Genomic DNA, 24,182 nt, shown 5'->3' on the forward strand with positions numbered 1-24,182 from the left:
TAAGGATAGGGTGACTGAAAACCTCGAGAATTTTCAGTTAATGAGAGAGAGCCAGTATGGATTTGTGAAAGGTAGGTCGTGCCTGACAAACCGAATTGAATTTTTTGAAGAGATGACTAAAGTAGTGGACAGGGGAATGTCAATGGATGTTATTTATATGGACTTCCAGAAGGCATTTGAGAAGGTCCCACATAAGAGACTGTTAGCTAAGATAGAAGCCCATGGAATCGGGGGGGGAAAGTACGGACTTGGTTAGGAAGTTGGCTGAGCGAAAGGCGACAGAGAGTCGGGATAATGGGAAGGTACTCACATTGGCAGGATGTGACTAGTGGAGTCCCGCAGGGATCTGTCTTGGGGCCTCAATTATTCACAATATTTATTAACGACTTAGATGAAGGCATAGAAAGTCTCATATCTAAGTTTGCCGATGACACAAAGATTGGTGGCATTGTAAGCAGTGGAGATGAAAACATAAAATTACAAAGCGATATTGATATATTAGGTAAATGGGCAAAACTGTGGCAAATGGAATTCAATGTAGACAAATGTGAGGTCATCCACTTTGGATCAAAAAAGGATAGAACAGGGTACTTTCTAAATGGTAAAAAGTTAAAATCAGTGGATGTCCAAAGGGACTTAGGGGTTCAGGTACATAGATCATTGAAGTGTCATGAACAGGTGCAGAAAATAATCAAGAAGGCAAATGGAATGTTGGCCTTTATATCTGGAGGACTGGAGTACAAGAGGGCAAAAATTATGCTGCAGCTATACAAAACCCTGGTTAGACCGCACCTGGAGTACTGTGAGCAGTTCTGGGCACCATACCTTCGGAAGGACATATTGGCCTTGGAGGGAGTGCAGCGTAGGTTTACTAGAATGATACCCGGACTTCAAGGGTTAAGTTACGAGGAGAGATTACACAAATTGGGGTTGTATTCTCTAGAGTTTCGAAGGTTAAGGGGTGATCTGATCGAAGTTTATAAGATATTTAGGGGAACAGATAGAGTGGATAGAGAGAAACTATTTCCGCTGGTTGAGGATTCTCGGAGTAGGGGGCACAGTCTAAAAATTAGAGCCAGACCTTTCAGGAGCGAGATTAGAAAACATTTCTACACACAAAGGGTTGCAGAAGTTTGGAACACTCTTTCGCAAACGGCAGTTGATACTAGCTCAATTGCTAAATTTAAATCTGAGATAGATAGCTTTTTGTCAACCAAAGGTATTGAGGGATATGGGCCAAAGGCAGGTATATGGAGTTAGATCACAGATCAGCCATGATCTTATCAAATGGCGGAGCAGGCACGGGGGTCTGAATGGCCTACTCCTGTTCCAGGCAAGTGGAGAGTAGGAACATAGGATGAGTGCAGCTCCAACAACACTCAAGAAGCTCCACACCATCCAGGACAAAGCAGCCCCCTTGATTGGTACCCTATCCACCATTCTAAACATTCAGTCCCTTCACCACCAGTACACAGTGGCTGCAGTGTGTACCATCTACAGGATGCACTGCAGCAACTCGCTAAGGCTTGTTCGACAGCACCTCTCAAACCCGCAACCTCTACCACCTAGGACAAGGGCAGCAGGCACATGGGAACAATGACACCTGCACGTTCCCCTCCAAGTCACACACTATCCCGACTTGGAAATATATCACCGTTCCTTCGTCATCGTTGGGTCAAAATCCTGGAACTCCCTACCTAACAGCACTATGGGAGAACCTTCACCACACGGACTGCAGCGGTTTAAGAAGGCGGCTCACCACCACCTTGGGCAATTAGGGATGAGCAAAAAAAGATTGGTTAACAACAAAATAGAGTAGGAACAAACGAGTCATTTTCAGGTTGGCAGGCTGTAACTCGTGGTGTGCCGCAAGGATCGGTGCTTGGGGCCTCAGCTATTTACAATCTATAGTAATGACTTAGATAAAGGGACCGAGTGTAATGAATCCAGGTTTGCTAACGGTACAAAGCTCAGTGGGAAAGTAACCCATGAGGAGGACACACAGAGTCTGCAAAGGGATATAAACAGGTTAAGTGAATGGACAAGAACGTGGCAGATGCAGTATAATGTAGGGAAATCTGAGGGTATTCACTTTGGGAGGAAGCAAAGAAAAGCAGAATGTTTTTTAAATGGTAAACTAATTAAATTTTGCTGTTCAGAGGGGTTTGGGTGCATTAGGGTTAGAGAAACATAGAAAGTTAACATGCGGGTACAACAAGCAATTAGGAAGACAAATGGTATGATGGCCTTTATTGTAAGTGGGGTGGAGTACAAGAGGTAAGGAAGTCTTGTAATTGTACAGGGTTTTGGTGAGACCACACCTGGAGTACTATGTATAATTTTGGTCTCCTTATCTAAGGAAGGATATTCTTGCCTTCGAGATGGTGCAACAAAGGTTCCCAGGATTGATTCCTGGGATGAGAGGGTTGTCCTATCACAGAATCATAGCATGATTATCGCACGGAAGGAGGCCATTCGGCCCATCGAGTCCATGCCGGCTCTTTGCAAGAGCAATCCAGCTAGTCCTATTCCCCTGCCCTTTCCCGTTGCCCTGCACATTTTTTTGCTCCAAGTACTTATCCAGTTCCCTTTTGAAAGCCATGATTGAATCTGCTTCCGTCACCCCTTCAGGCAGTGCTTTTCAGATCACAACCACTTGCTGTGTGTAAAAAAAAAAAAGTTTTTCCTTATGTTGCCTTTGGTTCTTTTGCCAATCACCGTAAATCTACGTCCTCTGGTTCTTGACCCTTCCACCAATGGGAACAGTTTCTCTCTATCTACTCTGTCTGGACCCTTTATGATTTTGAATACCTCTATCAAATCTCCTCTCAACCTTCTGCTCTAAGGAGAACAACCCCAGCTTCTCCAGTCTATCCATGTAACTAAAGTCCCTCGTCCCTGGAATCATTCTAGTAAATCTCTTCTGCACCCTCTCTGAGGCCTTCACATCCTTCCAAAAGTGCGGTGCCCAGAGCTGGTCACAATACTCCAGTTCTGGCCAAACCAGCGTTTTATAAAGGTACATCATAACCTCCTTGCTTTTGTACTCTATGCCTCTATTTACAAAACCCAGGATCCCATATGCTTAATCGCTTTCTCAACCTACCCTGCCACCTTCAAAGATTTGTGCACATATACCCAGATCTCTCTGTTCCTGTACCCCTTTTAGAATTGTATCTTTTAGTTTATATTGCCACCCGTCGTTCTCCCTACCAAAATGTATCATTTTTGCACTTCCAAGTTTTGTGTCATCTGCAAATTTTGAAATTGAGCCCTGTACACCCAAGTCCAAGTCATTAATATATAATCAAAAAAAAGCAGTGGCCCTCGTGCCGAACCATGGGGAACACCACTGGATACCTCCCTCCAGTCCGGAAAACAACCGTTTGCTACTACTGTTTCTTGTCACTTTGCCAATTTTGTATCTATGCTGCCACTGCCCCTTCTAGTCCATGGGCTTCAACTTTGATGACAAGCCTATTATGTGGCACTTTATCAAATGCCTTTTCGAAGTCCGTATACACCATTTCAACCACATTGCCCTAATCTACCCACTCTGTTACGTCATCAAAAAACTTAAATCAAGTTAGTTAAACACTACTTGCCTTTAACAAATGCGTGCTGGCTTTCCTTAATTAATCCACACTTGTCCAAGTGAATATTAACTTTGTTCCAAATTTTCGTTTCTAAATGTTTCCCCACTGCCAAGGTTAAACTGACTGGCCTGTAGTTGCTGGATTTATCCTTGCACTCTTTTTTTGAACAAGGGTGTAACGTTTGCAATTCTCCAGTCCTCTGACACCACCTCCATATCTAAGGATGTTTGGAAGATTATGGTCAGAACATCCACAATTTTCATCCTGACTTCCCTCAGCAACCGAGCATCACCAACCATCTGGACTGGGTGACTTTCCTACTTGAAGTACAGCCAGCCCTTCTAGTACATCCTCTTTATCAATTTTTAGCCCATCCAGTATCTTAATAGCCTCTTTTAAGAACATAATAAATAGGAGCAGGAGTAGGCCAAATGGCCCCTGGAGCCTGCTGCACCATTCAATCAGATCGTGGCTGACCTTCAACCTCAACTGCACTTTCCTGCCCAATCCTCATATCCCATGATTCCCTGAGAGTCCAAAAGTCTATCTATCTCAGCATAGAATATACTCAACGATTCAGCATCCACAGCCCTCTTGGGTAGAGAATTCTAAAGATTCACAACCCTCTGAGTGAAGAAATTCCTCCTCATCTCAGCCTTAAATGACTGACCCCTTATCCTATGACTATGCCCTCTAGTTCCAGACTGTCCAGCCAGGGGAAACCACCTCTCAGCATCTACCATGTTGAGCCCCCTCAAAATCTTATCTTTCAATGAGATCACCTCTCATTCTTCTAAACTCCAGAGTATAGGCCCATTCTACTCAACCTCTTTTCATAGGACAACCCTCTCATCCCAGGAATTAATCCAGTGAACCTGCTTTGCATATATTTGCGAACCTGTAAGGCAAGTATATCCTTCCTTAGATAAGGAGACCAAAACTGTACGCAGTAATCCAGGTAAGGTCTCACCAAAGCCCTGTACAATTGTAGTAAGACTTCCTTACTCTTGTATTCCAACCCACTTGCAATAAAGGCCAACATTCCATTTGCTTTCCTAATTGCTTGCTATATCTGCATGCTAATTTTGCGTTTCTTTTCCCAGGACACCCAAGTCTCTCGGGACATCAACGTTTAATAGCTTCTCAGCATTTAAAAAAAATATTCTGTGTTTCTATTCCTACCAAAGTGAATGACCTCACATTTTCCTACATTATACTCTAACTGCCAACTTCTTGCCCATTCACTTAACCTGTCTATATCCCTTTGCAGACTCTGTGTCCTCCTCACAGTTTACTTTCCTGCTTAGCTTTGTATCGTCAGCAAACTGGGATACATTACACTCCCTTCATCTAAGTCATAATATAGATTGTAAATAGCTGAGGCCCAAGCACTGATCCTTGCGGTACCCCACTAGTTACAGCCAGCCAACCTGAAAATGACCCATTTATCCCTACTCTCTGTTTTCTCTCCATTAACCAATCATCTATCCATGCTAATATGTTACCCCCAACCCATGAGCCCTTATCTTTTTTTTTTATTCGTTCATGGGATGTGGGCGTCGCTGGCGAGGCCTGCATTTGTTGTCCATCCCGAATTGTCCTTGAGAAGGTGGTGGTGAGCCACCTTCTTGAACCGCTGCAGTCCGTGTGGTGAAGGTTCTCCCACAGTGCTGTTAAGAAGGCAGTTCCAGAATTTTGACCCAGCGACGATGAAGCAACGGCGATATATTTCCAAGTCAGGATGGTGTGTGACTTGGAGGGGAATGTGCAGGTGTGTTGTTCCCATGTACCTGCTGCTCTTGTCCTTCTAGGTGGTAGAGGTCGCGGGATTGGGAGGTGCTGTCGAAGAAGCCTTAGCCAGTTGCTGCAGTGCATCCTGTGGATGGTACACACTGCAGCCACTGTGAGCCGGTGGTGAAGGGAGTGAATGTTTAGGGTGGTGGATGAGGTGCCAATCAAGTGGGCTGGTTTGTCCTGGATGGTGTGGAGCTTCTTGAGTTGTTGGAGCTGCACTCATCCAAGCAAGTGGAGAGTATTCCATCACACTCCTGACTTGTGCCTTGTAGATGGTGGAAAGGCTTTGGGTAGTCAGGAGGTGAGTCACTCGCCGCAGAATACCCAGCCTCTGACCTGCTCTTGTAGCCACAGTATTTATATGGCTGGTCCAGTTGAGTTTCTGGTCAATGGTGACCCCCAGGATGTTGATGGTGGGGGATTCGGCGATGGTAATGCCGTTGAATGTCAAGGGGAGGTGGTTAGACTCTCTCTTGTTGGAGATGGTCATTGCCTGGCACTTGTCTGGTGCGAATGTTACTTGCCACTTATGAGCCCAAGCCTGGATGTCGTCCAGGTCTTGCTGCATGCAGGCTCGGACTGCTTCATTATTTGAGTGGTTGCAAATGGAACTGAACACCTTGCAGTCATCAGCGAACATCCCCATTTCTGATCTTATGATGAAGGGAAGGTCATTGATGAAGCAGCTGAAGATGGTTGGGCCTTGGACACTGCCCTGAGAAACTCCTGCAGCAATGTCCTGGGGCTGAGATGATTGGCCTCCAACAGCCACTACCGTCTTCCTTTGTGCTAGGTATGACTCCAGCCACTGGAGAGTTTTCCCCCTGATTCCCATTGACTTCAATTTTACGAGGGCTCCTTGGTGCCACACTCGGTCAAATGCTGCCTTGATGTCAAGGGCAGTCACTCTCACCTCACCTCTGGAATTCAGCTCTTTTGTCCATGTTTGGACCAAGGCTGTAATGAGGTCTGGAGCCGAGTGGTCATGGCGGAACCCAGACTGAGCATCGATAAGCAGGTTATTGGTGAGTAGGTGCCGCTTGATAGCAGTGTCGATGACACCTTCCATCACTTTGCTGATGATTGAGAGTAGACTGATGGGGGCGGTAATTGGCTGGATTGGATTTGACCTGCTTTTTGTGGCTAGGACATACTGGGCAATTTTCCATATTGTTGGGTGGATGCCGGTGTTGTAGTTGTACTGGAACAGCTTAGCCAGAGGCGCAGCTAGTTCTGGCGCACAAGTCTTCAGCACTACAGCCGGGATGTTGTCGGGGCCCATAGCCTTTGCTGTATCCGTTGCATTCAGCTGTTTCTTGATATCACATGGAGTGAATTGAATTGGCTGAAGACTGGCTTCTGTGATGGTGGGGATATCGGAAGGAGGCTGAGATGGATCATCCACTCGGCACTTCTGGCAGAAGATGGTTGCAAACGCTTCAGCCTTGTCTTTTGCACTCACGTGCTGGACTCCGCCATCATTGAGGATGGGGATGTTTGCAGAGCCTCCTCCTCCCATTAGTTGTTTAATTGTCCACCACCATTCATGACTGGATGTGGTAGGACTGCAGAGCTTTGATCTGATCCGTTGGTTGTGGAATCGCTTAGCTCTGTCTATAGCATGTTGCTTCCGCTGTTTAGCATGCATGTAGTCCTGAGTTGTAGCTTCACTAGGTTGGCACCTCATTTTTAGGTATGCCTGGTGCTGCTCCTGGTATGCTCTTCTACACTCCTCATTGAACCTTGCTTATCTTGCGTAACAACCTTTTTATGTGGCAGCTTATCGAATGCCTTTTGAAAATCCAAATATACTACATCCACTGGTTCCCCTTTATCTACGCTGCTAGTTACATCCTCCAAAAACGCTTAATTAATTTGTCAAACACTATTTCCCTTTCATAAAACCATGTTGACTCTACTTAATCATATTATGGTTTTCTAAGTGCCCTGTTACCACTTCCTTAATGATGGATTCCAGCATTTTCCCGATGTCTGATGTCAGGCTAACCGGCCTGTAGTTGTAATCAAGTACGGTAGCATAGTAGTTATGTTACTGGACCAGTAATCCAGAGACCTGGCCTAATAATCCGGAGTCATGAGTTCAAATCCTGCCACGGCAGCTGGGGAATTTAAGTTCAATTAAATAAAATCTGGAATTAAAAAAAACTAGTATCAGTAATGGTGGCCATGAAACTACTGGATTGTTGCAAAAACCCATCTGGTTCACTAATGTCCTTTCAGGGAAGGAAATCTGCCATCCTTACCCGCTCTGGCTTGTATGTGATTCCAGACCCACAGCAATGTGGTTGATTCTGAATCACCCTCTGAAACAGCAAGCCACTCAGTTGTACAATCTCGCTACAAAAAGTCATAAGAATAAAACCGGCCGGACCACCCGGCATCAGACCTTTAGCCATAGGACACGACTAAGGCAAACCGAGCCCAGTCGACCCTGCAAAGTCCTCCTCGCTAACAACTAGGGACTTGTGCCAAAATTGGGAGAGCTGTCCCACAGACTAGTCAAGCAACAGCCTGACATAGCCATACTCTCAGAATCATATCTTTCAGCCAACATCCCAGACACTTCCATCACCATCCTTCAGTATGTCCTGTCCCACGGGCAGGACAGACCCACCAGAGGTGGCGGTACATTGATATACAGTCAGGACGGAGTGGCCCTGGGAGTCCTTAACATTGACTCTGGACCCCATGAAATCTGATGGCATCAGGTCAAACATGGGCAAGGAAACCTCCTGTTGATTACCACCTACTGCCCTCCCTCAGCTGATGAATCAGTCCTCCTCCGTGTTGAGCACCACTTGGAGGAAGCACTGAGGGGATCATGGGCACAAAGTGTACTCTGGGTGGGGGACTTCAATGTCCATCACCAAGAGTGGCTCGGTGTCACCACTACTGACCAAACTGGCCGAGTCCTGAAGGACATAGCTGCCAGACTGGGCTTGCAGCAGGTGGTGAGCGAAGCAACACGAGGGAAAAACCTACTTGATCTTGTCCTCACCAATCTACCTGTCGCAGATGCATCTGTCCATGACAGTATTGGTAGGAGTGACCACCGCACAGTCCTTGTGAAGACAAAGTCCCATCTTCACACCAAGGATACCATCCAACGTGTTGTGTGGCACTACCACCATGCTAAATAGGATAGATTCAGAACAGATCTAACAGCTCAAAACTGGGCATCCATGAGGCGCAGTGCGCCATCATCAGCAGCAGAATTGTATTCCATCAAAATCTGTAACCTCGTAGCCTGTCATCTTCCTCAGTCTACCATTACCAACAAGCTAGGGGATCAACCCTGGTTCAATGAGGAGTGTAGAAGAGCATGCCAGGAGCAGCACCAGGTGTACCTAAAAATGAGGTGCCAACCTGATGAAGCTACAACACAGGACCACATGCATGCTAAACAGCGGAAGCAACATGCTTTCGGCAGAGCAAAGCGATTCCACAACCAACGGATCAGATCAAAGCTCTGCAGTTCTGCCACATCCAGTCGTGAATGGTGGTGGACAATTAAACAACTAACGGGAGGAGGAGGCTCTGTAAACATCCCCATCCTCAATGATGGCGGAGTCCAGCATGTGAGTGCAAAAGACAAGGCTGAAGCGTTTGCAACCATCTTCAGCCAGAAGTTCTGAGTGGATGATCCACCTTGGCCTCCTCCCATTATCCCCACCATCACAGAAGCCAGTCTTCAGCCAATTCGATTTACTCCACGTGATATCATGAAACGGCTGAGTGCACTGGATACAACAAAGGTTATGGGCCCCGACAACATCCTGGCTGTAGTGTTGAAGACTTGTGCTCCAGAACTTGCCTCAAGCCAAGCTGTTCCAGTACAGCTGCCACACTGGCATCTACCTGACAATGTGGAAAATTGCCTGTCCACAAAAAGCAGGAAAACCCAATCCGGCCAATTACCACCCCATCAGTCTACTCTCAATCATCAGCAAAGTGATGGAAGGTGTCGTCAACAGTGCTATCAAACGGCACTTACTCACCAGTAACCTGCTCACCGATGTTTAGTTTGGGTTCTGCCAGGACCACTCTGCTCCAGACCTCATTACAGCCTTGGTCCAAACATGGACCGAAGAGCTGAATTCCAAAGGTGAGGTGGGAGTGACTGCCCTTGACATCAAGGCAGCATTTGACCGAGTGTGGCACCAAGGAGCCTTGGTAAAATTGAAGTCAATGGGAATCGGGGAAAACTCTCCAGTGGCTGGAGTCATACCTAGCACAAAGGAAGATGGTAGTGGTTTTGGAGGCCAATCATCTCAGCCCCAGGACATTGCTGCAGGAGTTCCTCAGGGCAGTGTCCTAGGCCCAACTATCTTCAGCTGCTTCATCAATGACCTTCCCTTCTTCATAAGGTCAGAAATGGGGATGTTCACTGATGATTGCAAGGTGTTCAGTTCCATCCGCAACCCCTCAGATACAGCATACAACAAGATCTGGACACCATGCAGGCTTGGGCTGATAAGTGGCAAGTAACATACACGCCAGACAAGTGCCAGGCAATGACCATCTCCAACAAGAGAGAGTCTAACCACCTCCCCTTGACATTCAATGGCATTACCATTGCCGAATCCTCCACCATCAATATCCTGGAGGGTCGCCATTGACCAGAAACTTAACTGGACCAGGCACATAAATACTGTGGCTACAAGAGCAGGTCAGAGGCTGGGTCTTCTGCATCACCTCCTGACTCCCCAAAGCCTTTCCACCATCTACAAGGCACAAGTCAGGAGTGTGATGGAAAACTCCCCACGTGTCTGGATGAGTGCAGCTTCAACTGAAGAAGCTTCGACACCATCCAGGACAAAGCAGCCCACTTGATTGGTATCCCATCCACCACCCTAAACATTCACTCCCTTCACCACCGGCATACTGTGGCTGCAGTGTGTACCATCTATTGGATGCACTGCAGCAACTCGCCAAGGGTTCTTCAACAGCACCTCCCAAACATAGAAACATCGAAAATAGGAGCAAGAGTCGGCCCTTTGGGCCTGCTCTGCCATTTAAAATGAACATGGTTGATCGTCTAACTCAGTACCCTGTTCCTGCTTTTTCCCTATATCCCTTGATCCCTTTAGCATTAAGAAATATATCTATCTCTCCTTCTTGAATATATTTGATGTCTTGGCCTCCACCGCCTTCTGTGGTCGAGAATTCCACAGGTTCACCACCCTCTGAGTGAAGAAATTGCTCCTCATCTCGGTTCTAAATGGAATACCCCGTATCCTGAGACTGTGACTCCTGGTTCTGGACTCCCCAGCCATCGGGAACATCCTCCCTGCATCTACACTGTCTGGTCCTGTTAGAATTTTATATGTTTCGATGAGATCCCCTCTCATTCTTCTAAACTCTAAACTCGAGTGAATATAGCACTAGTCGACCCGATCTCTCCTCATACGTCAGTTCTGCCATCCCAGGAATCAGTCTGGTAAACCTTTGTTGCATTCCCTCCATGGCAAGGACATCCTTCCTCAGATAAGGAGACCAAAACTGCACACAATACTCCAGATTTGGTCTCACCAAGGACCCGTACAACTGCAGTAAGACATCCCTGCTCCTGTACTCAAATCCTCTTGCAATGAAGGCTAACGTACCATTCGCCTTCCTAACTGCTTGTTGCACGTGAATGCACACTTTCAGCAACTGGTGTACAAGGACACCCAAGTCTCGTTGCACCTCCCCTTTTCCCAAGCTATCACCATTCAGATAATACTCTGCCTTTCTGTTTTTACAACCAAAGTGGATAACCTCACATTTATCCACGTTATACTGCATCTGCCATGTTCTTGCCCACTCACCCAACTTGTCTAAATCACATTGGAGCCTCTTTGCATCCTCCTCACAGCTCACATTCCACCCCAGCTTTGTGTCGTCTGCAAACTTGGAAATGTTACATTTAGTTCCCTCATCCAAATCATCGATATATATTGTGAATAGCTGGGGCCCAAGCACTGATCCCTGGGGTACCCCACTGGTCACTGCCTGCCACCTGGAAAAAGACCCGTTTATTCCTACTCTCTGTTTCCTGTCTCAACCAATTTTCAATCCATGCCAGTATATTCCCCCCCAATCCAATGTGCTTTAATTTTGCACACTAACCTCTTGTGTGGGACCTCAACAAAAGCCTTCTGAAAATCCAAATACACCACATCCACTGGTTCTCCCCTATCTATTCTACTAGTTACATCCTCAAAAAAAAAACTCCAGTAGATTTGTTAAGCATGATTACCCTTTCATAAACCCATGCTGAGTTTGTCCAATCCCGTTAATGCCTTCCAAGTGTTCTGTTATCACACCTTTTATAATAGACTCTAGCATTTTCCCCACTACTGATGTTAGGCTAACTGGTCTGTAATTCCCTGTTTATTCGCTCCCTCCTTTTTTAAATAGCGGGGTTACGTTTGCCACCCTCCAATCTGTAGGAACTGTTCCAGAGTCTATAGAATTTTGGAAGATGACCACCAATGCATCCACTATTTCCAGGGCCACTTCCTTTAGTACTCTGGGATGTAGATTCTCAGGCCCTGGGGAATTGTCAGCCTTTAGTCCCATTAATTTCCCAGCACTTTTTTTTACTAATACTGGTTTCATTCAGTTCCTCCCTCTCACTAGACCCTTGGTTCCCTAACATTTCTGGGAGGTTATTTGTGTCCTCCTTTGTGAAGACAGAACCGAAGTATGTGTTTAATTGTCCTGCCATTTCTTTGTTCCCCACTATAATTTCCCCCATTTCTGACTGTAAGGGACCTACATTTGCCTTCACTAATCTTTTTCTCTTGACATATTTATGGAAGCTTTTACAGTCAGTTTTTATGTTCCCTGCTAGTTTACTCTCATACTCTATTTTTTCCCTCTTAATCAATCTCTTTGTCCTCCTTTGCTGAATTCTGATCTGTTCCCAATCCTCAGGCTTGCTGCTTTTTCTGGCAATTTTATATGTCTCCTCTTTGGATCTAATACTATCCCTAATTTCTTTTGTAAGCCACGGTTGAGCCACCTTTCCTGTTTTATTTTTGCACCAGACAGGAATGAATAATTGTTGTAATTCCCGCACACGTTCTTTAAATATTAGCCATTGCCTATCCACAGTCATCCCCTTTAGTAAAGTTCCCCAATCTGTCATAGCCAACTTGCACCTCACACTTTCATAATTTCCTTTATTTAGATTCAGAACCCTAGTTTCGGATTCAACTACTTCACTCTCCATCTTAATGAGGAATTCTATCATGTTATGGTCGCTCTTCCCTAAGGGAACCTGCACAACAACATTGTTAATTAATTCTTTCTCATTGCACAATACCCAGTCTAGGATCGCCACTTCTCTAGTTGATTCCTCAATGTATTGGTCTAGAAAACTATCACGTACACACTCCAGGAATTCTTCCCCCATAGTATTGCTAATTTGCTGTGACTAATCTATATGTAGATTAAAGTCACCCATGATTATAGTTGTACCCTTCTTGCATGCGTCTCTGATTTCCTGTTTAATGCCCTCCCAGACATCTCCACATTTGTTTGAGGGCCTTTGAAAACAACCACCAACGTTTTCTGCTCCTTGGTGTTTCTTAGCTCCACCCATACAGATTCCACAATGTGATTTTCCTAGCCAATATCCTTCCTCACTATTGCATTGATTTCCTCCTTTACTAACAATGCTACTCCACCTCCTTTCCCTTTTTGCCTGTCCTTCCTAAATATTGAATACTCCTGGAAGTTCATTCCCCATCCTTGGTCACCCTGCAGCCATGTCTCCGTAATCGCAACTATATCATAACCGTTAATATCTATGCGCTGTTAATTCATCTAGCTTATTGCGAATGCTCCGCGCATTAAGACACAATGCCTTTAGACTTGTCTTTTTAAGATTGCTAGTCATCTTAGTTTTATTTTGCACTATGGCCTATTTGTTTTTCGCCCTTGTTTTCTCTGCCTTCCACTATTGCTTCTTCCCTTTCTGTCTTTTGTTTCTATCCTTGTTTCCCCCTCCTCTGTCTCCCTGCTCAGGTTCCCATCCCCCTGACCTCTACCACCTAGAAGGTCAAGGGCAGGAGGCACACGGGAACAACACCACCTGCACGTTCCCCTCCAAGTCACACACCATCCTGACTTGGAAATACATCGCCGTTCCTTCATCGTCGCTGGGTCAAAATCCTGGAACTCCCTACCTACCAGCACTTTGGGAGAACCTTCACTACACGGACTGCAGCACTTTAAGAAGGCGGCTCGCCACCACCTTCTCAAGGGCACTTGGGGATGGGCAATAAATGCTGGCCTTGCTAACGACGCCCACATCCCATGAACAAATTTTTTTTAAAGTTCCCTATTTTCTCTCTCCCTCCTTGAATAGCAGGGTTACATTTGCTACCTTCTAATTTGCTGGGACCGTTCTAGAATCTAGGGAATTTTGGAAGATCATAACCAATGCATCCACTATCTCTGCTGCCACCTATTTTAGAACCCTCCGATGTAGGCCATCAGTTCCAGGGGATTTATCGGCTTTTAATCCCATTAGTTTCTCAAGTATTTTTTTCTCAACTGACAATTACTTTAAGTTCCTCACTCTCATTGGCCCCTTGGTTCCCCACTATTTCTGGTATGGTTTTTGTGCCTTTTACTGTGAAAGCAGATACAAAATATTTGTTTAACACATCTGCCATTTCCTGATTTCCCCATTATAATTTCTTCTGTCTCAGCCTCTAGGAAACCAGCATTTACTTTTGCTACTCTCTTCCTCTTTTCATACTTGTAGAAGCTCTTACAGTCCGTTTTTACAATTTTTACTGTGACTTTGGCAGCATCTTCTTCCTTGGTAAAGACAGATGCAGATTACTCATTTAATACCTCAGCCATGCCCTCTGCCTCCATGCTTCAATCTCCTTTTTGGGTTGTTGGAGGCCAATCATCTCAGCCCCAGGACATTGCTGCAGGAGTTCCTCAAGGCAGTGTCCTAGGCCCAACCATCTTCAGCTGCTTCATCAATGACCTTCCCTCCATCATAAGGTCAGAAATGGGGATTGTTCGCTGATGATTGCTTGGTGTTCAGTTCCATTCACAACCCCTCAAATAATGAAGCAGTCCGAGCCTGCATGCAAGAAGACCTGGACAACATCCAGGCTTGGGCTCATAAGTGGCAAGTAACATTCGCGCCAGACAAGTGCCAGGCAATGACCATCTCCAACAAGAGAGAGTCTAACCACCTCCCCATGACATTCAATGGCATGACCGAATCCCCCACCATCAACATCCTGGGGGTCACCATTGACCAGAAACTTAACTGGACCAGCCATATAAATACTGTGGCTACGAGAGCAGGTCAGAGGCTGGGTATTCTGCGGCGAGTGACTCACCTCCTGACTCCCCAAAGCCTTTCCACCATCTACAAGGCACAAGTCAGGAGTGTGACGGAATACTCTCCACTTGCTTGGATGAGTGCAGCTCCAACAACACTCAAGAAGCTCGACACCATCCAAGATAAAGCAGCCCGCTTGATCGGCACCCCATCCACCACCCGAAACATTCTCTCCCTTCACCACTGGCACACTGTGGCTGCAGTGTGTACCATCCACAGGATGCACTGCAGCAACTCGCCAAGGCTTCTTCCACAGCACCTCCCAAACCCGCGACCTCTACCACGTAGAAGGACAAGAGCAGCAGGCACATGGGAACACCACCACCTGCACGTTCCCTTCCAAGTCACACACCATCCCGACTTGGAAATATATCGCCGTTCCATCATCGTCGCTGGGTCAAAATCCTGGAACTCCCTTCCTAACAGCACTGTGGGAGAACCGTCACCACACGGACTGCAGCGGTTCAAGAAGGCGGCTCACCACGACCTTCTCAAGGGCAATTAGGGATGGGCAATAAATGCCAGCCTCGCCAGCGACGCCCATATCCCATGAACGAATAAAAAAAATAGGTCCCACCCCTCCTCTTACTACCCGTTTGCTCTTTACATGCCTAGAGTAGACTTTTGGATTCCCTTTTATGTTAGCAGCCTGTCTATTCTCATACTCTCTCTTTGCCCCTCTTATTTCCTTTTCCACTTCCCCTCTGAACTTTCTATATTCAGCCTGGTTCTCACTTGCATTATCAACCTGACATCTGTCATATGCCCCTTTTTTCTGCTTCATCTTACTCCCTGTCTCTTTTGTCATCCAGGGATCTCTGGCTGTAGTTGCCAGTGGTTCATGAGAATGTACCTGGACTATACCTGAACCATCGCCTTTTTAAAGGCCGCCCATTGTTCAAATACAGTTTTGCTTCCCAGTCTTTGATTCCAATTTACCCAAGCCAGACCTGTTCTCATCCCACTGAAATTGGATCTCCTCCAATTGAGTATTTTTACTCCAGATTTCGCCTTGTCCTTTTCCATAGCTAATCTAAACCTTATGATACTACGATCATTGTTCCCTTAATGTTCCCCCACTGACACTTGCTCCACTTGACCTACCTCATTCCCCAGAACCAGATTCAGCAATGCCTCCTTCCTCGTTGGACCTGAAATGTACTAGTCGAGAAAGTTCTCCTGAACACACTTCAAAAATTTCTCCCCCTCTTTGTCCTTTACACTATTACTATACCAGTCTATATTAGGATAGTTGAAGTCCCCCATTATCACTAAGCTATGGCTCTTGCACCTCTCTGTAATTTCCCTGCAAATTTGCTCCTCTATATGCTTCCCACTAGTTGGTGGCCTGTAGAATACACCCAATAGTGTAACGGTACCTCTATTGTTTCTTAACTCTAACCAAATAGATTCTGTTCTTGACCCCTCCGGGACATCCTCTCTCTCCAGTACTGCAATATTCTCCTTAATCGATGCTACCACCACCCCCACCTTTCTTTCTTTCCTTCCCTAGATTTCCTGAACACCTGTATCCAGGAATATTTAGTACTCAATCCTGCCCTTTTTTGAGCCAGTCCTCCGTTATTGCCACGACGTCATATTCCCATGTGGCTAATTGTGCCTACCGCTCACCAACCTTGTTTTCTACGCTTCGTGCGTTTACACACATGCACTGTAAACCTATCTTGGACCTTCTTGTATTCTCTTGGTCTGATCCCACCTAATACCGTACTATTTCTCATTCTAGTGCTACCTGTCTCTCCCAATCCTTTGTGCAACTTGTTTCTCCTTTCCAATGCTACATCCAATGCACCGGGAGTAATCTGGAGATTACTACCTTTTGAGGTCCTGCTTATTAGTTGCTTTCCTAGCTCCCTAAAATCTGCCTGCAGGACCTCATCCCTCTTTCTACTATGTCATTGGTACCAATATGGACCACTACCTCTGGCTGGTCACCCTCCCCTCTCAGAATGTTCTGTAGCCACTCATTGACATCCTTGACCCTGGCACCAGGGAGGCAACATACCCTCCTGGAATCACGTCTGCGGCCGCAGAAACGCCTGTCTGTTCCTCTAACTCTTTCCCCTTATCAATATTGCTCTCCCTCTCTTTCTCCTCTCCCTCTCTTTCTCCCCCCCGCTCCCCCCACCCCTTGTTCAGCTGAGCCACCCATGGTGCTGTGGATTTGCCTCTGACTGCCCTACCCATAAGAACCCTCTCCCTCACCAATATTCAGAACTGATTACCAATTAGAGAGTGAAATGCACTCAGGACTCCTGCACTACCTGCCTGGCCCTCGTCTGTCTGGCAGTCACCCAGTCCCTCTCTGACTGCACTCTCTTAAGCTGTGGAGTGACCACCTCCTGTAACGTGCTATCCACATAGCTCTCAGCCTCGCGGATACACTGCAGTGATGCCAGCTGCTGCTCAAGCTCTGAAACCTGGAGCTCGAGCTCCGCCAGCTGATGACACTTCTTGCATATTTAGTTGTCCAGGGGATGAGGAGAGATTGAGTAGAATGGGCCTATATTCTCGAGTTTAGAAAAATGAGAGGTGATCTCATTGGAATATCTAAGATTTTGAGAGGGCTTGACAAGGTAGATGCTGAGAGGCTGTTTCCCCTGGCTGGAGAGTCTAGAACCAGGGGGCATAGTCAGGGATCGGTCATTTTAAGACTGAAATGAGGAGGAATTTCTTCACTCAGAAGGTTGTGAATCTTTGGAATTCTCTACCCCAGAGGGCTGTGGATGCTCGGTCGTTGGGAATATTCAAGACTGAGATCGATAGATTTTTGGACTCCAAGGGATATGGGGATTGGGCAGGAAAATGGAGTTGAAGTCGAAGATCAGCCATGATCTTATTGAATGGCGGAACAGGCTCGGGGGTCTGACTGGCCTACTCCTCCTATTTCTTATGTTCTTAGAACCATTTGCAATGTTGTCTCACATGGGGAGAGTAGAAAGGGAAGCTGCTTGGTCAGGAATTTAATGGGATTGGAATTGAAGGAGCAGGAGGTGGGTCTCCTGCATGAGATGAGTTTGGAGACGGTAGAGGGGAGATGTGAAAGAAATTAGAGAGAGACCATGGTTCAGGTCTAGATGTGAGGAGGACGGGTTGGGGGTGGTTTAGGGTGCAAGGGGAAGGGACCCATGCCTAACACGTTCAGTCACTGAAGCAGTAATGAGCAAAGCAAACAGTGATGTAGAAATCCATAAGTCATCATCCAATTTTTTTCTTGTTAGGGTTACGGCACAGTCAGAGACACCACAGAGGTAGCATCTCTAAAACCTTTTTATTGGTACTTTGTTTTCAGATTCCCAGTTTTTAGTGGGTCTGCAAGATTCCTGCAGTGATGAGTCAGATTTAGCAGTGTAGATGTCGAAATCCAGAATTTGAACTAAAGCACCAATATAAAAGCAGCTTAAGAATTTTAACACTGTACCGGGTGATCGGGTGTCATGTCTTCAGCCACCTTCATATATCTTCTGTTCTAGAACTGTATTTAACTTTTCAACCTGTTGGCAGCTGTGCTTATTATTAGTACCCCAGGAAAAGTATGTCACCTTGTTAATTGGTCCTTTTATGTTCTAATTTGTGTTGTCTTCTTTAATTTTGTTAGGATTCCCTGCGATTTTATGTTTTATTCATTCTTGGGCTATGGGCATCGCTAGCAAGGCCAGCATTTGTTGCCCATCCCAAGTTGCCGTTGAGAAGGTGATGGTGAGCCGTCGCCTTGAACTGCTACAGTCCGTGTGGCGAAGGTACTCCCACAGTGCTGCCCGGTAGGGAGTTCCGGGACTTTGACCCAATGACTATGAAGTAACAGTTTTATCTGTCCAAATCAGGAAGGTGTGTGACTTGGAGGGGATGGTGTTTCCTTGTGCCTGCTGCCCATGTCCTTCTACGTGGTAGAGGTCGCGGGTTTGGGAGATGCTGTCGAAGAAGGCGTGACGAGATGCTGCAGTATGTCCTGTAGATAGTACACACTGTAGCCACAGTGCGTTAAGTTGTACACACTAGATTCAGTCCTTTATCTGTGTTAACTGACCTCAGCCAGGGTGGCATCGGAAGGGCTATGTTGACCGTAGGATTCCCAGACTAGGAAACAAACCATTTTCCATCTTTCTGCTACGATACCCTTCCTCGCCTGATTCTGTTCTCCTTCTTTCTCTTGCTCCCGCACTCTCTGACGCTTCACCTCGCGTGCTCTCTTGCTCTCTCACATGCACACTTTCCTTTTGGTACGTGTGCAAGAACATCAGGCTGGACTAAAATGGAGGTTTGCTAGCAGAAGCCTCTTGTCTAGGCTCAATTTAAGAAAATCCATTCAGCAAGGTGCTAGAGTTGCTGGTACTTGAACTGCGTTAGTCTCGAGAGAAAATTTCTACTAAAACTGTCTTAAAATACTGGAGTTTATAAAGATTAGTATGCATTGCAATATTTGAGTGATGTATAATAAAAGCAAATATTTCTAATCTGACCTGTATCTTTTCAGATAAGCAACTTGAAGGCTTAACTAGTTTATTTCTGAGAACTTTATCCCAGTGCAAGCCTTCTATTGTTAAAGCATACATGTACTTAACATTGCTTCCGGGATCAACCAGTGTTCCCATATAGTTTTATTTTGAAGATTATTTTTTAATTAAAAAAACTTGCTGTTTGTAATCTGGAAATTTCGATTAGGTTACAGCCTTGTAACTTCTAGGTGAATCCATGAGTTAAGAATGCTTGATGGTAGCCAAAGCATCTGATCAAAGAAATTGTAACGGCATAGTTGCTGGAAATGTACAAACAAACTGCACCTAAAGATATGACTAATCTAAACTTGGCAATTGCCATATCCTTTATTTCAGAACAGTGTTGGGCTTCTGACTTTTTCACTGATTAGTGGCTAGTTTCTGATATGACCAGCATTCAACAGATCTGATTCCTCATGATAGGAGACAAGCAATACACTAGTAGTATTGAGAAAGTTGTTTTTAGAAATTATTTAAAAATAAAAACTGACAATTCTCAATTGGGTAAAGGTAACTATTAAAGTGGACTGCATTGCATATTTAAAGCACTTATGGGTTGTCAAAAATTATGACCGAGCCAGTTACACAAACATTTGCTGCATATTTCCAGATCTGTCCAATTCATAATTTATCTTGGTGTATGAACAATCTTGACAAATTGAAATTGACTTAAAAGGAAGTGTATTCTACTCAATTGTCACATAATCCTAAATCTTATGAAGGGAGATGTATTGCTTGCTTTTATGTGCTTTCTTATTCTTCAAAACTGCGTGCTGAAGGCACCTAGGGAGGAGATATTTGGTATGGAACTCAACATTCTGTCAGTCTCTTGGCAAGAAATGTTACTATATGGATTCCAGACCTGGTAAAATGATCCTTGTATTACTACCTTTTAACTCTGAAGCCAATTATTTTGATAATTGTGTGTATACAGTTGTTTTCAATTTGGAAATTATCTTTGATTTTCCATGTACAGAGCTTTCCTGGGCTCTTGTGCTTTGGGTCCGAGAGTGCAGATTGCAAGCGTTATGACGAGCAACATTTAATGATCACTGGCAGATATCCCATGGCATTGCTCACGGTGAGTCGAAGGATACACTGTTTATAACAGGAATGTTTACACAATGTAGGGAATAATGTCAGGGCCACAGATTAACAGTGACTGAATAAGTTATTCTATTTTAATTAAAGTATATTCTGAAATTTGTACTGGTGTTTTGGGATTGCGTTCCGTTACTATCCATTGTTCTGTGGACATCATAAATGAGTGATCATTATTGTATGTATAAATATTCCTTTGTGTGTCATTTTTATCCATTACCGGTTTTGAGGCTAAGAAGACAACCTATTGTGTGGCATACTGAGTGCCACTGCCCAAATGTACTGCCTTGCTGCTGTCAATAAAATTTGTATCAAAATATGATATTAACAAAGAAATTTAAGAGTAAATTACTGAAATAATTGGAATTTTATTGAGGAAAATATGAATATACTAACTTGTTAAATATGAGTTTGTTTCCTGTGGTATTGCACACATGGCATCAGACCAAGTGCAATTTTCAGGTCAAACAGGGTTAGAAGGCGGGGGGATAATTTAAACTTGGGGGGGAGGTGGACAGAGATGAGAGTGGGAAGGGAGGAGGAGGAGGAGGGGAATGGGGTAGGGGACTGAACTGGAGAAAAGGAGATGGGAAGGGAGAATAGGGGAATGAGAGATGGAAGAGTGAAGGCAGCGAAAATACTAACAGGTGGAGGGGGGAATAAGAGCTTCTTTTCTCTCCGAGTCCCGTATTTTGGTGGGGGGGTGGCTCTGCTTCGCTTCCTATGGTTCGTATTCACTCTGAGCAGGGGAGGGGGAGTTGCTTACTTTGATTCTCGCTCATTAGGATGGACTGGAATTCATGCCCCATGGAGGAGTGGAGTGGTTGGGATAGCTGTTCAGTATGTGGGGGGTGGGGTGTTGAAGATATTCACTGTTGGGTTGGGGGGTGGGGGATATATGGCTGTAACTTGCTCAGTGGAGAGGGGGGTCCTGAGCAGTGAGCATGTTCACTGAGGGGGAGGTTAGCAGGTAAAAAGTTTCTTTAACACTTATTGTATTAAAGTGTTTAATATACTTTAAGTGCTACAGCTACAAGAAAGCTCCAGCTGACTCCGTTTTGACAGGTGAGTGTGAACAGCAGCAAATGCCATTTTTTATTTCAGAAAGGAGAATGGAAATTTTCAGGTATGTTTTCGATCTGGGTTGCAAAGTTTCCTTCGCTGATTATGGATATTTTTTCTTTGTTCACGTGCCCTTTCAAGGAGATGGCTGATTTGAACAGGTTCGGGGTTCAGCTGAGTATTGCAATAGGTACTAAGATTAGCCGAGTGGCAATGTTCAATGGGGGGAGGGATAAAATATTACTGAGATTTATTAGGCATCTACCTAACATGGAAGCATTGTGCGACAGCAATTCAGTTGTAGTTCTATTAATTCTATTAGTAAGGCAAAATGAAAATATCCCAAATGACTGAAAGGTGAGTTTGCTGTCATACAGTGGGGCTGCCTGATTACTGGCTCCAGGGGAGCAGGGTGCAAGGATCTATTAACTTGCTCAATGGGGAGGGTTGTTGAAAGTGTCTGACTTGCTTAGCACAGGTCGAGAAGGGGTTGGAAGCATCCAACTTGGAAGAAAGACTTGCACTTATATAGTGCCTTTCATGACCTCAGCCAATGAAATACTTTTTGAAATATAGCCACTGTTGTAAAGTAGGAAAGAAATATGGCAACCAATTTGCATACAGCAATGAGATACTGACCAGATAATCCTTTTAGTGATGTTGGTTGAGGGATAAATATTAGCCAGGACACTGGGGAGAACTCCCCTGCTCTTCTTCAAAATAGTGCCATGGGATCTTTTACATCTACCTGAGAGGGCAGATGGGGCCTCGGTTTAACGACTCGTCCAAAAGACCATACCCCCACCAGTGCAGCACTTCCTCAGTATTGCATTGAAGCGTCAGCCTGGATTACATGCTCAAGCCTCTGGAGTGGGACTCGAAACCACAACTTTCTGACTCAGGCGAGAGTGCTACCATCTGAGCCACAGCTGACACTTTGCTCAGTTGGAGGTTGATTTGAAGTGTTTCTGATAACCCAGTCAGCAGACAACTTGCTCGAGACTCCCATTTGACATTTTGTTTCTTCGTGAGGAGTGGACTTTCAGTCATTTCTGCAAGCTCTTTACAAAAAATATTTTATGCTTTTTGTGTTTTTTCTCATGCCATTTAACATTGTGCATAATGTTTGCCAGTAATGCATGCTTGTTTTAACATTTCTGCCGCTATCACTGATTATTTTGGTGGAGGGGCAAATAGATAGGACCTATTCAAGTTGCTGTTTGGACTGTCATATAACATTACACATGATAGTGAAGATCAATTTGCATTTTTCAGGTCAAATAGGGTTAGAGGGTGGGGAGATGATAGGAGAGGAGGGGAATTCAGAACAGTCGGTGTAGGGTGAGGCATGAGACAAGCAGCTGTCAGTGGAGGAGAAATATAGCCAGTGTGAGGATTATGCTGTGGAAAGGAAAGTTAGTAGAAATGAAGCAGCATAGGAGTTGTCTGTGAGGGGGAATTGCAACCAGTTTTTGGGAGCTGGCAGTGGGGGGGGGGGGGGGGGGAGCGGGGTGCAAGTGAGGAGATTGACAGCCAGTAGGTGGGTTGGAAGGGAGTTGCAGCCAGTGTGAATGAATGGGAGTTTGAACCAGTGGGGGCATAATTAAATCCATGACATTGCTTGTCTCAGGCAGGGGTCCATGTTTGCTGCTCAGTGAGGGATGAAGGGGGCCGCAAACATGCTTGGGGAAGAAAGGGGCTACAAGCTTGCTCAGCTGAAGGGGGCGGGGAGGGGCTGAAATGTTGCTCAGCAATGGGAAGTGAATATTTTATGCTTTTTGTTTATTTTTCTCATGCCATTTAACATCGATTGCACATAATGTTTGCCAGTAATGCATGCTTGTTTTAACATTTCTGCCAATATCACTGATTATTTTGATGGAGGGGGCAAATAGGACCTATTCAAGGTGCTGTTTGGACTGTCACATAACTTTAGGTTATTCCCATTGTCAAGGCAGACATAGTTCGTATACAAACCAAGCATATTTCCCATAAGGAGGAAAGATGGGACATCCAAAGCTACAGCTCCCTGGATAACAAAGGAAATAGAGGTTAAAATAAAACAGAAAAATGAAAACTTGCATGTGGTGGGCGAGGAGGGCATTGAAAACTTACTCAGTGAGGGTGGAGGAAGTTGCTCTGTCACTCGGCAACTGGCTGCGCTTTCAGGTCATCAGTTTACATGACTTCTGCACTTGTTTACGCGTTATCTACCGCTGCCACGTTACTGATGATCGACTTTTTCACTAATCAGAATCCATTACTTTTCACCTTTTTGCTGCTTGTCCATGAGGCTCCGTTTACTTCTCTGATTCACTTACTTTTGCGCACCTTTTTACTTTTGTTTCATGGACTTCTGTCATTTACGATTTCACAATATATTTTTAGTTTCGATTTCAATTTAAAGGATGAACACTTTGCGATTGGTCGTTTAGATTAGCAATATTATCTGCTTCATTTGACTATTTTTATACCACAGTCATTGATTCTTTTTTGGAATGAACACATGAATCATTCAGAGTATCGTTTGGGGCTGTCATGTAACATTGGTGACTCATTCTTTTCAATTGGTCACATGAAGCCATATTGACAGTGATGTCTACTGGTACTGTACCTTAGGAATCCTGAAACCACTCACCTTTATTCTGTTAATCCAGTACGTATTAAAAATGGATAGTGTAGAAAGAGCAGGAATTAGATGGAGAAGAAAAGCAAAGCACACTAGCATGG

At 45.0% G+C, this 24,182-nt stretch overlaps 1 protein-coding gene across 3 annotated transcripts in view; it reads left to right on the plus strand.

Annotated features, from left to right (window-relative positions):
* The window catches only part of chd7 (chromodomain helicase DNA binding protein 7), a 297,949-nt gene that overhangs the window by 56,262 nt on the left and 217,505 nt on the right, over nt 1-24,182 (plus strand). For 2 of the 3 annotated variants that reach the window (XR_010961454.1, XM_067980156.1), the window contains exon 3: nt 20,266-20,370. The exons of the other annotated variant lie outside the window; for it this stretch is intronic. Coding sequence is in view for 1 of the 2 variants with exons in the window: in XM_067980156.1 (XP_067836257.1) it covers nt 20,266-20,370 (105 nt within the window). In the remaining variant the exon portion in view is untranslated. The remainder of the gene's footprint in view (nt 1-20,265; nt 20,371-24,182) is intronic. 3 annotated transcript variants of the gene reach the window in all.

The sequence above is a fragment of the Heptranchias perlo genome, chromosome 3, assembly GCF_035084215.1.
Source record: "Heptranchias perlo isolate sHepPer1 chromosome 3, sHepPer1.hap1, whole genome shotgun sequence".
NCBI classification, from domain to species: Eukaryota; Metazoa; Chordata; class Chondrichthyes; order Hexanchiformes; family Hexanchidae; genus Heptranchias; species Heptranchias perlo.